The sequence below is a fragment of the Nematostella vectensis genome, chromosome 2 (genome assembly GCF_932526225.1).
Source record: "Nematostella vectensis chromosome 2, jaNemVect1.1, whole genome shotgun sequence".
Lineage (NCBI taxonomy): Eukaryota > Metazoa > Cnidaria > Anthozoa > Actiniaria > Edwardsiidae > Nematostella > Nematostella vectensis.
The window spans coordinates 1487501-1506078 of NC_064035.1; the positions used below are offsets into that span (position 1 = coordinate 1487501).

General features: G+C 41.1%; 1 protein-coding gene across 7 annotated transcripts in view; it reads right to left on the reverse strand.

The window, feature by feature from the left end:
* Positions 1–26: 26 nt before the first annotated feature.
* LOC5518329 (serine/threonine-protein kinase Nek10) overlaps positions 27–18578 on the reverse strand; it is a 40139-nt gene continuing 21587 nt past the window's right edge. For all 7 annotated transcript variants that reach the window (XM_048724118.1, XM_048724120.1, XM_048724116.1 and 4 more), the window contains 22 exons: positions 18027–18049; positions 17913–17954; positions 17590–17692; positions 10853–10981; positions 10486–10530; positions 10064–10153; positions 9945–9990; positions 9728–9849; positions 9115–9217; positions 8949–9027; positions 8447–8576; positions 6194–6264; positions 6078–6120; positions 5714–5820; positions 4836–5408; positions 3987–4048; positions 3665–3771; positions 2829–2939; positions 2507–2597; positions 930–994; positions 642–700; positions 27–344 (listed from right to left, as the gene is read on the reverse strand). In XM_048724118.1, coding sequence (XP_048580075.1) covers positions 257–344; positions 642–700; positions 930–994; positions 2507–2597; positions 2829–2939; positions 3665–3771; positions 3987–4048; positions 4836–5408; positions 5714–5820; positions 6078–6120; positions 6194–6264; positions 8447–8576; positions 8949–9027; positions 9115–9217; positions 9728–9849; positions 9945–9990; positions 10064–10153; positions 10486–10530; positions 10853–10981; positions 17590–17692; positions 17913–17954; positions 18027–18049 — 2289 coding nt within the window. In that variant the 3' untranslated portion in view covers positions 27–256. The remainder of the gene's footprint in view (positions 345–641; positions 701–929; positions 995–2506; positions 2598–2828; positions 2940–3664; positions 3772–3986; positions 4049–4835; positions 5409–5713; positions 5821–6077; positions 6121–6193; positions 6265–8446; positions 8577–8948; positions 9028–9114; positions 9218–9727; positions 9850–9944; positions 9991–10063; positions 10154–10485; positions 10531–10852; positions 10982–17589; positions 17693–17912; positions 17955–18026; positions 18050–18578) is intronic.

The following is an 18578-nucleotide window of genomic DNA, read 5'->3' on the forward strand; positions in this document are numbered from 1 at the left end:
TGCACCCAGCTAAGATGACACTTGAATCAACATGTTTCACACTTTTTATTTGCGATGCACACACTTTTTTCCAAGACAGACTATCAAAGCCGTGCCTATGCTACTCTTATGCAGCCAGAAAAATTCACACACTTTTAATAAATGAATTTAAAAATAATAAATTGTTCCTAATTATGATATGCACTCTGGTCTTCTGTGTATAAAAATAACGTATATATTATTCAAATTTCTTGACTTATTTAGAATTATTTGCACGCTAAATGCTGGAGTTGCGCTTGGTCAGGCTCGGGGGTACCCCGTGCGCTCCATTCGTCCCGATTGGCCCAAGAGGGACTGAACGATTCCTGTGGAAAAATCAACTCAGCTATCATTGCTGTCGTAGCATGAGCTAATGGGGGTCCCACTGTTGCTAGTTATCTTTGTTGTTGAAAATATGCTCACCACAAGTGTTGGCTTTCTTAAAGTTGTTATCATTTTTATCATGATCGTTGTAGTTGTAATTGATGGTACTGCTATTATATATGTTTATGTGGCATATTTGCTGTTACTACTTTGTTTTTCTTGTATTGCTTGTTGTTGTTGGTTTGCACTTTTCTGATCGTCTCGCTAGGATGGACGGGGTACAGTAGGGTCTAACTCACCTTGCATTTGGAGACACGTCATAATATCCGCTCTCCATGAGAACATTCTCTATCATATTCTGAGCAAGAGATTTACCGTTAGCTTGGCAGAGATGATGCAAATCGCCCAATGTGGGGTGGATAATGTGTGTGTGTGTGTGGGGGGGATAAGTATGCTTCTTTATGCAGGGTGTCCTTTGGTGTACGGGGGGGTGGGGTGGGAGGGGGTATTCATGGTACTGAGTCGTCAACATAAGAGTGATCTCTTATCATCTCTTATATCATATTTATTGGTATAAAAATATGTACCTGAATCATTTCATATGTTATCCCGATATCTTGCCCATCAACAGCTTCCACGCCCCCTCCACTTGCTGAAAGCAACAAATGGTAAAAGTGACAAGTAGCGACAAATAAGCGACAGGTATATGGCATCAGCGACAGCTATTTGGTTTAAGTGACAGGTATATGGTAAAAGTGACAAGTAGCGACAAATAAGCGACAGGTATATGGTATCAGCGACAAGTAGCGACAAATAAGCGACAGGTATATGGTAAAAGTGACAAGTTTATGGTAAAAGTGACAAGTAGCGACAAATAAGCGACAGGTATATGGTAAAAGTGACAAGTAGCGACAAATAAGCGACAGGTAAATGGTATAAGTGACAAGTAGTGACAAATAAGCGACAGGTATATGGTATAAGTGACAAGCAGCGACAAATAAGCGACAGGTAAATGGTAAAAGCGACAAGTAGCGACAAATAAGCGACAGGTATATGGTATCAGCGACAGGTAAATGGTAAAAGTGACAAGTAGCGACAAATAAGCGACAGGTATATGGTATAAGTGACAAGTAGCGACAAATAAGCGACAGGTAAATGGTATCAGCGACAAGTAGCGACAAATAAGCGACAGGTATATGGTAAAAGTGACAAGTAGCGACAAATAAGCGACAGGTATATGGTATCAGCGACAGCTATTTGGTTTAAGTGACAGGTATATGGTAAAAGTGACAAGTAGCGACAAATAAGCGACAGGTAAATGGTATCAGCGACAAGTAGCGACAAATAAGCGACAGGTATATGGTAAAAGTGACAAGTTTATGGTAAAAGTGACAAGTAGCGACAAATAAGCGACAGGTAAATGGTAAAAGTGACAAGTAGCGACAAATAAGCGACAGGTATATTGTATGAGCGACAGGTAAATGGTAAAAGTGACAAGTAGCGAAAAATAAGCGACAGGTATATGGTATAAGTGACAAGTAGCGACAAATAAGCGACAGGTATATGGTATCAGCGACAGCTATTTGGTTTAAGCGACAGGTATATGGTAAAAGTGACAAGTAGCGACAAATAAGCGACAGGTAAATGGTATAAGTGACAAGTAGCGACAAATAAGCGACAGGTATATGGTATCAGCGACAGCTATTTGGTTTAAGTGACAGGTAAATGGTATTTAGAAGTGACAAGTAGCGACAAATAAGCGACAGGTATATGGTATCAGTGACAGGTATTTGGTATCAGCGACAGGTATATGGTATAAGTGACAAGTAGCGACAAATAAGCGACAGGTAAATGGTAAAAGTGACAAGTAGCGACAAATAAGCGACAGGTATATGGTATCAACGACAGGTATTTGGTTTAAGTGACAGGTATATGGTTTAAGTGACAGGTAAATGGTAAAAGTGACAAGTGTATGGTATAAGTGACAAGTGTATGGTAAAGTGACAAGAACACTATAACAGCGACAAGTCTGCATGACAATTACAATGACAGAAAAGGGAGAGTGTTATTTCAATAATTACAACCCATTACTTGACATTAAGCTTATGCTAAAAAATTAAAAAGGCGCTAGTATCTTCAAGTAAAAAGAAGAGACGGTACTTACCAAGCTTGTCAGCGGAGTTATGTAGAAGAGTATGCGTGCTGTCGCCAAATCCTGCGTTGAGGTCGACCAGCTCCTGCGACCCTTCAATGACCTTTGAACATAAAGACATAAATATTAAACGGCTGTGACAGGCCTTCATTTACCTTTGAAAATAAAGACACAAATATTAAACGGCTGTGACCGGCCTTCAATGACCTTTGAAAATACACAAATATTGAAAGGCTGACCGGCCTTCAATGCCCTTTGAAAATAAAGACACAAAAATCAAACGGCTGACCGGCCTTCAATGACCTTTGCCTAATAACTGGGTGGAAGACGTTACCTTTTTTATTTCGCTCTTGAGGTTGAAGGAGCTGCTTTGTGGTGCAAACAACGCGCGTTTGAAGCGCTCTACGATTCGTCTCTGGGGATTCGGTGATAACGTGGGGGGAAGCTGAGAAATAAACATCAAAATGTTTAACGCTAGAGAAAAAAGTAGACAACTGCCAAGACGGATATATACGCCCATCTCAAGCCAGAAACAGGACACGTGGATATATACGCCCATCTCAGGCCAGAAACAGGACACATGAATATATACGCCCATCTCAAGCCAGAAACAGGACACATGGATATATACGCTCATCTCAAGCCAGAAATAGGACACATGGATATATACGCCCATCTCAGGAGAGAAACAGGACACATGGATATATACGCCCATCTCAAGCCAGAAACAGGACACATGGATATATACGCCCATCTCAGGAGAGAAACAGGACACATGGATATATACGCCCATTTCAAGCCAGAAACAGGACACATGGATAAATACGCCCATCCCACATGGACAACAATCTGGAAACAGTAGGGTATAAGAAAATTTTGAATTGGGCAGGAAATTTGAGGAAACTTTCTCGCCTAATGTAATGCTGTTTCAACATTGTAGCTTGTATGTAATGTTGCTTTAGCATTCACACTTGTATGTAGTGTTGCCTCGACATTGTGGCTGGTATGTAATAATGGCCTTGCATTGCCACTTGTATGAAAAATTGCCTCAATATCGTCGCTTATACTATGTTGCCTCAACATTGTCGCGAGTTTCATTGTTTCACTGTTATCTAATTTAACAAGGCTTTGTAATTGATCAGCTGGTTGACTCCCGGTACTAGCTCGTACCTGCGTAATGAAGATGATCTTGTGGAGCTGGTTCAAGATCTGTGCGATTGGATCGTTGATTTGTCGGACCTTTCTCGGGGAGATGCTGAGCGTTGCCGCGGCAGTGGCTGATGGGGAGGAAAACAGGATGTCAGATACAAGCGTTCTTATCTGATTAAGTTTCCTGTGGTTGGTAATAGTTGTGACGTGACAAGTAAGCATTGGTTGGCTCTCCCCTATCTAAAAGAGTATAGCATCTATCACCTAAAAGAGACAATACCAGGAGACACAGAGCACAGTTCCCCTAATATGGTATGCGGTGCTTCCAAACTGATGTACGTACGTGGCCGTGCTTTGAGGTGACCTCCGGTGGACTGTTGTCGCCGATACGTCTCGACTGTAGAACTACAAGACAGAAAGGAGACGTCAACTTCAATCTACAGACCTTCAGGAGAGTAACCTTATATGAGCCAGTACCCTTAGGTTGTTTTTTCTGTTTGTGAGGAAATGTCTAAGAGTAAAAAAAATGTCAATTCCACAACCACTATGGGACAGATTTTCGTTCAAAACTGCTCTAAGCCCCCAGGTTAACCCCACTCATCCCCGGGACGGTAGGGATGGGGATTCAAATAAATAGTGCATTATCAAATGTAAATCAGAATTTTGACAAACGTTTTGAGTGATCCTACAAATCAGAACCTATTCTTCCCCACCAGGCTGATTAGGTTTTTATAAAAAAATATTCTTAATATTTAGGTTCTTATAAACGGGTGTTTACTGTAACACGTTCGTGGAAGGACACCGCGCGCCCTTTATTAGCGCTACAAAAGATTGCGGCGTTTTTGCGACTGTTGCTCGGGTCGTAAATTGTATGGAATAAGTCCTAAAATCTTCTTTTAAAAATGTTTTAGCATACTCATAACATACTCCACTTCGTCTACTCCGATACTATGGCTATGGAGTCGAAATAATAAAATTAATGATACACCTTCTGTATGAATTGTATATCTGACAAATGTATGGTGTATGAATGCTATACCTAGTATATAAATAGTAAATGAATATTGTATCTCATGGCATATGAATATGTTATAAAAATTCATATAAAAAGTATATAAATAATTTACTTGGTATACATGGTGCATGGAAATCATACCTGGTATAGGCATGGAAGAATATGAATGTTATATACCTGCTCTGTGTACGTCTTGTAACGGCGATATCTACACTGCTGGGACAATTTACCACCGGCGACCGCGGTCCAGACGAGTTCAGCGTGCCTGTAGAGCCCGCCTTGTTCGCAGGTAGTGAGTCAAGATTGAGGAGTCTCCGCGCACCTTTGCGCGGACCAGGGGGCTTGGGAACAGCAAATTCCACCTGCGAACTCCCTTTTTCTGATTTAGTCCTCACTTTCTCGGGAGATCCCTTTGTTTTATCTCCCGCAGTATTTTTTAAAGGGGTCAGTTCTTTTTTAACTCGCCGCGCCGTGGATAATACGGGTGACGTGGATCCGTTCTGTTTACTGGAACTACTCGTCGAATTATAAGTTTGAAGGTCGTTGAGTGGCTCGTTGCGGTCAGACCACCCACTACTCGCTAATGACACGTTGGACTCGCTATCCGCGTCACTTTCTGCGGCGTTTACTCCTCTGAGGCCGACGGCGCCTCCGCTACTCGATAAATTGACAAGTTTGTCGTATCGCTCCTGAGATGCCCAGAACAGTCGGTGGTAGTTCTGCATGTTACGCGTGGCCTCGAGATAGTGCCTGTGGGAAAAGTTAAGTCATGATCTGAGCAAGCTGAGGCAACACAACAAAACATTCGCAGGGTACGCAGGTTATATAGCCAACCAGAGGCGACAAAACAAAGCATCCGCAGGTAATACAAAAAGGGAATATCTCGTTACTTAGGGACCGATTGTTACGGCGCGATCATCCAACAACATCGCACTTAACAGTCCCAAAGGAGACAAATCCATATGTCATTTATTTCGAATAAAAATTATCCCCGCTAATGATTTCACTTATTTTCATTATTTCACATTTTCTCACTTTCTCATCCAAACATATACCTTTGTGTTCGTTTGCGCTCTCTTTCCAGCTTCTTCTCCAGTCCAATTTCGTAAGCTCTTAGCTTATCCACGTAAGTAAGCATGATCTCGCTAATTCCGCCAGCCACCTGAACAAAAAGGCCAACTATTATTTGGCGACATGTTCAAGGGCCAGCACCGCCACCTTGACCAACGATTATAGAAAAGGTGCAACAAAAAGTTGCTTGTGGTTTGTAGCACTAGATGAATGAGTTCATTAAATATAAAATATAAAGCTCTAAATCAAACCAATTTGACTGAAGTTTCGACCTTACTTCCCCATCATCTGTACATGATGGCAACCAAGAAATCAAAAGCCTACTTTGGATAACACAGAACTACGAACCTGCACAATATCTGGTCTATCTTCAGGTTTTGCTTGGAGACACCTGTAAATAATTATAGAGATTGATAAGCAAGGTGTTTCTGTAGGTCACTGACCAAGAAAAGAGTTTACTTTACCTATGGACCGTTTCAGCGACTTTATCAGAGTACAGTCCACTTGGAATTGGCGCATAGCTGGCCTCGACAATCTTTTAATAGAATAAATGATAATATGATTAAAGATCAAGGCATCACGCATTAACTTGGAAGCATGACATAGCAGAGTAATATCTTAGTGGCGAGCACCAGCACGTTAGATGGGTAGGGAAGTATGACATAGCAAAGTAATACCTTAGTGGCGAGTGTCAGCATGTTGGATGAGTAGGGAAACATGACATAGCAAAGTAATACCTTAGTGGCGAGCGCCAGCATGTTGGATGGGTAGGGAAACATGACATAGCAAAGTAATACCTTAGTGGCGAGCGTCAGCATGTTGGATGGGTAGGGAAACATGACATAGCAAAGTAATACCTTAGTGGCGAGTGCCAGCATGTTGGATGGGTAGGGAAACATGACATAGCAAAGTAATACCTTAGTGGCGAGTGCCAGCATGTTGGATGGGTAGGGAAACATGACATAGCAAAGTAATACCTTAGTGACGAGTGCCAGCATGTTGGATGAGTAGGGAAACATGACATAGCAGAGTAATACCTTAGTGGCGAGCGTCAGCATGTTGGATGGGTAGGGAAACATGACATAGCAAAGTAATACCTTAGTGACGAGCGTCAGCATGTTTGATGAGTAGGGAAACATGACATAGCAGAGTAATACCTTAGTGGCGAGCACCAGCACGTTAGATGGGTAGGGAAGTATGACATAGCAAAGTAATACCTTAGTGGCGAGTGTCAGCATGTTGGATGAGTAGGGAAACATGACATAGCAAAGTAATACCTTAGTGGCGAGCGCCAGCATGTTGGATGGGTAGGGAAACATGACATAGCAAAGTAATACCTTAGTGGCGAGCGTCAGCATGTTGGATGGGTAGGGAAACATGACATAGCAAAGTAATACCTTAGTGGCGAGTGCCAGCATGTTGGATGGGTAGGGAAACATGACATAGCAAAGTAATACCTTAGTGACGAGTGCCAGCATGTTGGATGAGTAGGGAAACATGACATAGCAGAGTAATACCTTAGTGGCGAGCGTCAGCATGTTGGATGGGTAGGGAAACATGACATAGCAAAGTAATACCTTAGTGACGAGCGTCAGCATGTTTGATGAGTAGGGAAACATGACATAGCAGAGTAATACCTTAGTGGCGAGCGTCAGCATGTTGGATGGGTAGGGAAACATGACATAGCAAAGTAATACCTTAGTGGCGAGTGCCAGCATGTTGGATGAGTAGGGAAACATGACATAGCAGAGTAATACCTAAGTGGCGAGCGCCAGCATGTTGGATGAGTAGGGAAACATGACATAGCAAAGTAATACCTTAGTGGCGAGCGCCAGCATGTTGGATGAGTAGGGAAGTATGACATAGCAAAGTAATACCTTAGTGGCGAGCGCCAGCATGTTAGATGAGTAGGGAAACATGACATAGCAAAGTAATACCTTAGTGGCGAGTGCCAGCATGTTGGATGAGTAGGGAAACATGACATAGCAAAGTAATACCTTAGTGGCGAGTGCCAGCACGTTGGATGAGTAGGGAAACATGACATAGCAAAGTAATACCTTAGTGGCGAGCGTCAGCACGTTAGATGGGTAGGGAAGTATGACATAGCAAAGTAATACCTTAGTGGCGAGCGTCAGCATGTTGGATGAGTAGGGAAGTATGACATAGCAAAGTAATACCTTAGTGGCGAGCGCCAGCATGTTAGATGAGTAGGGAAACATGACATAGCAAAGTAATACCTTAGTGGCGAGTGCCAGCATGTTGGATGAGTAGGGAAACATGACATAGCAAAGTAATACCTTAGTGGCGAGCGTCAGCATGTTGGATGAGTAGGGAAACATGACATAGCAAAGTAATACCTTAGTGGCGAGTGCCAGCATGTTGGATGAGTAGGGAAACATGACATAGCAAAGTAATACCTTAGTGGCGAGTGCCAGCATGTTGGATGAGTAGGGAAACATGACATAGCAAAGTAATACCTTAGTGGCGAGCGCCAGCATGTTGGATGGGTAGGGAAGTATGACATAGCAAAGTAATACCTTAGTGGCGAGCGTCAGCATGTTGGATGAGTAGGGAAACATGAAATAGCAGAGTAATACCTTAGTGGCGAGCGTCAGCATGTTGGATGGGTAGGGAAACATGACATAGCAAAGTAATACCTTAGTGACGAGTGTCAGCATGTTGGATGAGTAGGGAAACATGACATAGCAAAGTAATACCTTAGTGGCGAGCGCCAGCATGTTGGATGAGTAGAAGGGCGGCTGGAGGGTCGCCATCTGGTAGAGTATACATCCTGCTGCCCATACGTCCGCTTTCTCGCCATAGGGCTGGCTCTGTACCACCTCCGGGCTAGACAAGACACCCAGTCAGAAAGTTATCCCAGTGAGATACGAAACCCAGTAAGACTGGACACCCAGTCAGACATGTCACCCAGTAAGACGCTACACCAAGTCAGACACGACACCCAGTCAGAGACGACACCCGGTCAGACCCAGTAAGAAAATACTACAACAAAATACTACTGGACGGCATACATGCAAACATTCTCATTTTAATACCTATTAAAATTATTAAAATTAAAATTAAAATTATTAATTATTAAAATTATTAAAATACCTATTGGTACCCCCCCCTTAAACAGAAAGTGCCCTAAACACACCCGTCTAGCTACTCACATTTGGAACGAGCAAATTACACGACGTGACATTGGTAAGTCCTTACCAAGAATAGAGAATGGTTCCTACAACAGAGGTCATTTTGCTAGCATCAGGATTCTTTTGCTTTGCTAGCCCGAAATCAGCTGAAAACAAGCACAGATTTAGAAATGCTTTCTTGCTCTCTAGATCACGAATAATTCCTAATAATTCCTTAGTAAATAAGAACGTACTTATGGTAACTTTGTCATTCTCTCCCAGCATAATGTTGTTTGGAGTCAAATCGCGATGGACAATGTGCTTCTCCTTGTGAATGTAGCGAAGGCCAAGAACGATCTAAGAAAAACAAGGCAGTAAGGTGAAGGCCAAGAACGATCTAAGAAAAACAAGCCAATAAGGTGGAGGCCAAGAACGATCTAAGAAAAACAAGCCAATAAGGTGGAGGCCAAGAACGATCTAAGAAAAACAAGGCAGTAAGGTGAAGGCCAAAACGATCTAAGAAAAAAAGGCAGTAAGGTGAAGGCCAAGAACGATCTAAAAAAAAAAACCAGTAAGGTGAAGGCCTAGAACGATCTAAGAAAAACAAGCCAGTAAGGTGAAGGCCTAGAACGATCCAAGAAAAACAAGCCAGTATGGAGGCTAAGAACGATCTAAGAAAAACAAGCCAGTAAGGTGAAGGCCAAGAACGATCTAAGAAAAACAAGCCAGTAAGGTGAAGGCCTAGAATATAATTCCGAGAATAATCTTATTTTTTAGAGGACCCAAAACAAGCGTAGCAAAAGTAATATGCAAAAGTACATATCCTGGTTAAAATTCCTATAAATATTAAAAAAAAATTAAAGTAACCTGTATAAATATGTGCCATATTCTCTCCTCGGAGAATCGAGTTCCTTTTTCTTTGAGCGAATTGAAGTGTTCTCCAAGAGGGGCGCCCTCCACCAGCTCCATGATGATGTAGAGCTTTTCCTCTATGGACACAGGGAGCTAAGCATTAACATCACAATATCAAGGCTGGATTAAACCAAGAAATTACATCATGACAACATCATCATCATAAACTTACTTTCTTCAAAAGCCTTGAAATATCTCACAATATTGGGATGTCTAAGCTGAAAACGAATGGATGAACAAAGTAAAAAAGATGGTATTCCACTTGTGAGAGTGTCACGTGTCCCGTCGTACCTGCTCCCTCATGATGGTTGTCTCATTGACGATCTCGCCTACGCTTGTGCCACGATCCTTTGCCGTATTCCCCAGACTATGAATAGAGATCTGTAAAATACAAACGTACGTATCATCGTCATCCTCGGGAATCAGCCGAGCTCGCCCGCACAATCTCTCTCCACAGCCTTCAGTCTGTCATGGCACATGACAGATCCTGCCGAGATAACTGTGTGTCCCTAGAGATTGAGTCAGCGAATGATAGTTTCCTAGACATCATGAGAAACCGGTTGGGATCGCATTGGATCAGACGGGAGACTGACTTATCTGTTGCTCATTTGGTTTAACCGGGATGTGTCCTGAATGTCCTGAAGGTGCGGACATGTGTTGTACATCTCATAATATACTCACGATCCTATAGCCGGTTTAAATATCACACTCACCTCTTTCATTGCAAGAAAGGATTGTCCACTATGTCTCTTTCGGACCTGAAGAATAAAGCGTTCAGTATTGATACTCTGCTCATCTATCACCCAGAAACGGGCCTGTTATGATCCAGAAACGAACGGGACTGCATTCATATCACCCAGCCTCCATCCGTTTAATACATCAGTATCACCAAGGACGTGGTATATGTAGAGCATGTGTATCTTATAATAGCTACTTGGTCGAGTTCACATCGTTTTCATACTCCGCATGGTTAGCAAAATAATTCACGGAAAAAAAAACACAAGCACGCAATACACAACGACCATTAAACTAAGCACGCAATACAACGACCATTAAACTAAAAGAGGCCAAAGATCATACCTTGTATACACTGCCAAATGCGCCAGATCCAAGCAACTCTAGCACTTCGTATGAACCAATAAGATGAGTGGCTGACTTATTCTGATTGATGGCCAATATATTATTACGGATAATATCAATGTCTTCTTCCTGTATAAACATGAATGTTAAGTATTAAAAAAATATTAAAATAGCAGACAGCAAAGGTAGCTACTACAGGCAAAATTACACATCGCAAGCGGCTCGTGAAATAAAAAGACATGTTATACTTTACACATCGCAAGCGGCTCGTGAAATAAAAAGACATGTTATACTTTACACATCGCAAGCGGCTCGTGAAATAAAAAGACATGTTATACTTTACACATCGCAAGCGGCTCGTGAAATAAAAAGACATGTTATACTTTACACATCGCAAGCGGCTCGTGAAATAAAAAGACATGTTATACTTTACACATCGCAAGCGGCTCGTGAAATAAAAAGACATGTTATACTTTACACATCGCAAGCGGCTCGTGAAATAAAAAGACATGTTATACTTTACACATCGCAAGCGGCTCGTGAAATAAAAAGACATGTTATACTTTACACATCGCAAGCGGCTCGTGAAATAAAAAGACATGTTATACTTTACACATCGCAAGCGGCTCGTGAAATAAAAAGACATGTTATACTTTACACATCGCAAGCGGCTCGTGAAATAAAAAGACATGTTATACTTTACACATCGCAAGCGGCTCGTGAAATAAAAAGACATGTTATACTTTACACATCGCAAGCGGCTCGTGAAATAAAAAGAAATGTTATACTTTACACATCGCAAGCGGCTCGTGAAATAAAAAGACATGTTATACTTTACACATCGCAAGCGGCTCGTGAAATAAAAAGACATGTTATACTTTACACGTCGCAAGCGGCTCGTGAAATAAAAAGACATGTTATACTTTACACATCGCAAGCGGCTCGTGAAATAAAAAGACATGTTATACTTTACACATCGCAAGCGGCTCGTGAAATAAAAAGACATGTTATACTTTACACGTCGCAAGCGGCTCGTGAAATAAAAAGACATGTTATACTTTACACGTCGCAAGCGGCTCGTGAAATAAAAAGACATGTTATACTTTACACATCGCAAGCGGCTCGTGAAAGAAAAAGACATGTTATACTTTACACATCGCAAGCGGCTCGTGAAATAAAAAGACATGTTATACTTTACACATCGCAAGCGGCTCGTGAAATAAAAAGACATGTTATACTTTACACGTCGCAAGCGGCTCGTGAAATAAAAAGACATGTTATACTTTACACGTCGCAAGCGGCTCGTGAAATAAAAAGACATGTTATACTTTACACGTCGCAAGCGGCTCGTGAAATAAAAAGACATGTTATACTTTACACGTCGCAAGCGGCTCGTGAAATAAAAAGACATGTTATACTTTACACGTCGCAAGCGGCTCGTGAAATAAAAAGACATGTTATACTTTACACGTCGCAAGCGGCTCGTGAAATAAAAAGACATGTTATACTTTACACGTCGCAAGCGGCTCGTGAAATAAAAAGACATGTTATACTTTACACATCGCAAGCGGCTCGTGAAATAAAAAGACATGTTATACTTTACACGTCGCAAGCGGCTCGTGAAATAAAAAGACATGTTATACTTTACACGTCGCAAGCGGCTCGTGAAATAAAAAGACATGTTATACTTTACACGTCGCAAGCGGCTCGTGAAATAAAAAGACATGTTATACTTTACACGTCGCAAGCGGCTCGTGAAATAAAAAGACATGTTATACTTTACACGTCGCAAGCGGCTCGTGAAATAAAAAGACATGTTATACTTTACACGTCGCAAGCGGCTCGTGAAATAAAAAGACATGTTATACTTTACACGTCGCAAGCGGCTCGTGAAATAAAAAGACATGTTATACTTTACACATCGCAAGCGGCTCGTGAAAGAAAAAGACATGTTATACTTTACACATCGCAAGCGGCTCGTGAAATAAAAAGACATGTTATACTTTACACATCGCAAGCGGCTCGTGAAATAAAAAGACATGTTATACTTTACACATCGCAAGCGGCTCGTGAAATAAAAAGACATGTTATACTTTACACATCGCAAGCGGCTCGTGAAATAAAAAGACATGTTATACTTTACACATCGCAAGCGGCTCGTGAAATAAAAAGACATGTTATACTTTACACATCGCAAGCGGCTCGTGAAATAAAAAGACATGTTATACTTTACACATCGCAAGCGGCTCGTGAAATAAAAAGACATGTTATACTTTACACATCGCAAGCGGCTCGTGAAATAAAAAGACATGTTATACTTTACACATCGCAAGCGGCTCGTGAAATAAAAAGACATGTTATACTTTACACATCGCAAGCGGCTCGTGAAATAAAAAGACATGTTATACTTTACACGTCGCAAGCGGCTCGTGAAATAAAAAGACATGTTATACTTTACACGTCGCAAGCGGCTCGTGAAATAAAAAGACATGTTATACTTTACACGTCGCAAGCGGCTCGTGAAATAAAAAGACATGTTATACTTTACACATCGCAAGCGGCTCGTGAAATAAAAAGACATGTTATACTTTACACATCGCAAGCGGCTCGTGAAATAAAAAGACATGTTATACTTTACACATCGCAAGCGGCTCGTGAAATAAAAAGACATGTTATACTTTACACATCGCAAGCGGCTCGTGAAATAAAAAGACATGTTATACTTTACACATCGCAAGCGGCTCGTGAAATAAAAAGACATGTTATACTTTACACATCGCAAGCGGCTCGTGAAATAAAAAGACATGTTATACTTTACACATCGCAAGCGGCTCGTGAAATAAAAAGACATGTTATACTTTACACATCGCAAGCGGCTCGTGAAATAAAAAGACATGTTATACTTTACACATCGCAAGCGGCTCGTGAAATAAAAAGACATGTTATACTTTACACATCGCAAGCGGCTCGTGAAATAAAAAGACATGTTATACTTTACACATCGCAAGCGGCTCGTGAAATAAAAAGACATGTTATACTTTACACGTCGCAAGCGGCTCGTGAAATAAAAAGACATGTTATACTTTACACGTCGCAAGCGGCTCGTGAAATAAAAAGACATGTTATACTTTACACATCGCAAGCGGCTCGTGAAATAAAAAGACATGTTATACTTTACACATCGCAAGCGGCTCGTGAAATAAAAAGACATGTTATACTTTACACATCGCAAGCGGCTCGTGAAATAAAAAGACATGTTATACTTTACACATCGCAAGCGGCTCGTGAAATAAAAAGACATGTTATACTTTACACATCGCAAGCGGCTCGTGAAATAAAAAGACATGTTATACTTTACACATCGCAAGCGGCTCGTGAAATAAAAAGACATGTTATACTTTACACATCGCAAGCGGCTCGTGAAATAAAAAGACATGTTATACTTTACACATCGCAAGCGGCTCGTGAAATAAAAAGACATGTTATACTTTACACATCGCAAGCGGCTCGTGAAATAAAAAGACATGTTATACTTTACACATCGCAAGCGGCTCGTGAAATAAAAAGACATGTTATACTTTACACATCGCAAGCGGCTCGTGAAATAAAAAGACATGTTATACTTTACACATCGCAAGCGGCTCGTGAAATAAAAAACATGTTATACTTTACACATCGCAAGCGGCTCGTGAAATAAAAAGACATGTTATACTTTACACATCGCAAGCGGCTCGTGAAATAAAAAGACATGTTATACTTTACACATCGCAAGCGGCTCGTGAAATAAAAAGACATGTTATACTTTACACGTCGCAAGCGGCTCGTGAAATAAAAAGACATGTTATACTTTACACATCGCAAGCGGCTCGTGAAATAAAAAGACATGTTATACTTTACACATCGCAAGCGGCTCGTGAAATAAAAAGACATGTTATACTTTACACATCGCAAGCGGCTCGTGAAATAAAAAGACATGTTATACTTTACACATCGCAAGCGGCTCGTGAAATAAAAAGACATGTTATACTTTACACATCGCAAGCGGCTCGTGAAATAAAAAGACATGTTATACTTTACACATCGCAAGCGGCTCGTGAAATAAAAAGACATGTTATACTTTACACATCGCAAGCGGCTCGTGAAATAAAAAGACATGTTATACTTTACACATCGCAAGCGGCTCGTGAAATAAAAAGACATGTTATACTTTACACATCGCAAGCGGCTCGTGAAATAAAAAGACATGTTATACTTTACACATCGCAAGCGGCTCGTGAAATAAAAAGACATGTTATACTTTACACATCGCAAGCGGCTCGTGAAATAAAAAGACATGTTATACTTTACACGTCGCAAGCGGCTCGTGAAATAAAAAGACATGTTATACTTTACACATCGCAAGCGGCTCGTGAAATAAAAAGACATGTTATACTTTACACGTCGCAAGCGGCTCGTGAAATAAAAAGACATGTTATACTTTACACGTCGCAAGCGGCTCGTGAAATAAAAAGACATGTTATACTTTACACATCGCAAGCGGCTCGTGAAATAAAAAGACATGTTATACTTTACACATCGCAAGCGGCTCGTGAAATAAAAAGACATGTTATACTTTACACATCGCAAGCGGCTCGTGAAATAAAAAGACATGTTATACTTTACACATCGCAAGCGGCTCGTGAAATAAAAAGACATGTTATACTTTACACATCGCAAGCGGCTCGTGAAATAAAAAGACATGTTATACTTTACACATCGCAAGCGGCTCGTGAAATAAAAAGACATGTTATACTTTACACATCGCAAGCGGCTCGTGAAATAAAAAGACATGTTATACTTTACACATCGCAAGCGGCTCGTGAAATAAAAAGACATGTTATACTTTACACATCGCAAGCGGCTCGTGAAATAAAAAGACATGTTATTATACTTTACACATCGCAAGCGGCTCGTGAAATAAAAAGACATGTTATTATACTTTACACATCGCAAGCGGCTCGTGAAATAAAAAGACATGTTATACTTTACACATCGCAAGCGGCTCGTGAAATAAAAAGACATGTTATACTTTACACATCGCAAGCGGCTCGTGAAATAAAAAGACATGTTATACTTTACACATCGCAAGCGGCTCGTGAAATAAAAAGACATGTTATACTTTACACATCGCAAGCGGCTCGTGAAATAAAAAGACATGTTATACTTTACACATCGCAAGCGGCTCGTGAAATAAAAAGACATGTTATACTTTACACATCGCAAGCGGCTCGTGAAATAAAAAGACATGTTATACTTTACACATCGCAAGCGGCTCGTGAAATAAAAAGACATGTTATACTTTACACATCGCAAGCGGCTCGTGAAATAAAAAGACATGTTATACTTTACACATCGCAAGCGGCTCGTGAAATAAAAAGACATGTTATACTTTACACATCGCAAGCGGCTCGTGAAATAAAAAGACATGTTATACTTTACACATCGCAAGCGGCTCGTGAAATAAAAAGACATGTTATACTTTACACGTCGCAAGCGGCTCGTGAAATAAAAAGACATGTTATACTTTACACGTCGCAAGCGGCTCGTGAAATAAAAAGACATGTTATACTTTACACATCGCAAGCGGCTCGTGAAATAAATAGACATGTTATACTTTACACATCGCAAGCGGCTCGTGAAATAAAAAGACATGTTATACTTTACACATCGCAAGCGGCTCGTGAAATAAAAAGACATGTTATACTTTACACATCGCAAGCGGCTCGTGAAATAAAAAGACATGTTATACTTTACACATCGCAAGCGGCTCGTGAAATAAAAAGACATGTTATACTTTACACATCGCAAGCGGCTCGTGAAATAAAAAGACATGTTATACTTTACACATCGCAAGCGGCTCGTGAAATAAAAAGACATGTTATACTTTACACATCGCAAGCGGCTCGTGAAATAAAAAGACATGTTATACTTTACACATCGCAAGCGGCTCGTGAAATAAAAAGACATGTTATACTTTACACGTCGCAAGCGGCTCGTGAAATAAAAAGACATGTTATACTTTACACATCGCAAGCGGCTCGTGAAATAAAAAGACATGTTATACTTTACACATCGCAAGCGGCTCGTGAAATAAAAAGACATGTTATACTTTACACATCGCAAGCGGCTCGTGAAATAAAAAGACATGTTATACTTTACACATCGCAAGCGGCTCGTGAAATAAAAAGACATGTTATACTTTACACATCGCAAGCGGCTCGTGAAATAAAAAGACATGTTATACTTTACACATCGCAAGCGGCTCGTGAAATAAAAAGACATGTTATACTTTACACGTCGCAAGCGGCTCGTGAAATAAAAAGACATGTTATACTTTACACGTCGCAAGCGGCTCGTGAAATAAAAAGACATGTTATACTTTACACATCGCAAGCGGCTCGTGAAATAAATAGACATGTTATACTTTACACATCGCAAGCGGCTCGTGAAATAAAAAGACATGTTATACTTTACACATCGCAAGCGGCTCGTGAAATAAAAAGACATGTTATACTTTACACATCGCAAGCGGCTCGTGAAATAAAAAGACATGTTATACTTTACACATCGCAAGCGGCTCGTGAAATAAAAAGACATGTTATACTTTACACATCGCAAGCGGCTCGTGAAATAAAAAGACATGTTATACTTTACACATCGCAAGCGGCTCGTGAAATAAAAAGACATGTTATACTTACGGGTAAATGGTTGACTTGTTCAACAAGTCCTTTGTATGCGTTTAGATCGCGCACATAATGTCCCACATCGATAAATTTCTCGAACAGCTTTGGAGGGAACACCCTGTAGCAATAATTAAATAATATTATAACAATTATTATAAATTATAATAATAAAATAATTGTCAAAGAGTTTTGCCTAATCGGGACTCTAGGAACCGACACGATAACAGCGATCACGACACGATCATAACACGATCGCGGCACGATCACGACACGATCACGACACGATCACAGCACGATCACGGCACGATCATGACAAGACACCATCCCGACAATCCTACCTTTTAAAAAGCTGTCTGTTACGTTCCATGCTGAACAAAAACCTGAAGGTGAATAAATCAAGGCACGTTAGCGTGACCGCACTCCCTTTAGCAGACTATAGACACAGCACTTACCTCAACGCGCGAAATGCACTTTTCTGAAAAAGAAATACAAATAGCGATATAAATATTTTCACGGTCAATTTGTTCCCTCCCTGTACTGCATGAAACGCGTGATGCCTGTGCATGGGATTTGCCCGCAACTAGCGCTTGTACATGGGATTTGCCCGCAACTTGCGGCACGCATTTTGAACCGCATTACGCTTGTACATGGGAATTGCCCGCAACTTGCGGCACGCATTTTGAACCGCATGACGCTTGTACATGGGAATTGCCCGCAACTTGCGGTACGGCATTTTGAACCGCACGACGCCTGTACATGGGAATTGCCCGCAACTTGCGGTACGCATTTTGAACCGCAGGACGCTTGTACATGGGAATTGCCCGCAACTTGCGGCACGCATTTTGAACCGCATGCATTGTACATGGGAATTGCCCGCAACTTGCGGCACGCATTTTGAACCGCACGACGCTTGTACATGGGAATTGCCCGCAACTTGCGGTACGCATTTTGAACCGCACGACGCTTGTACATGGGAATTGCCCGCAACTTGCGGCACGCATTTT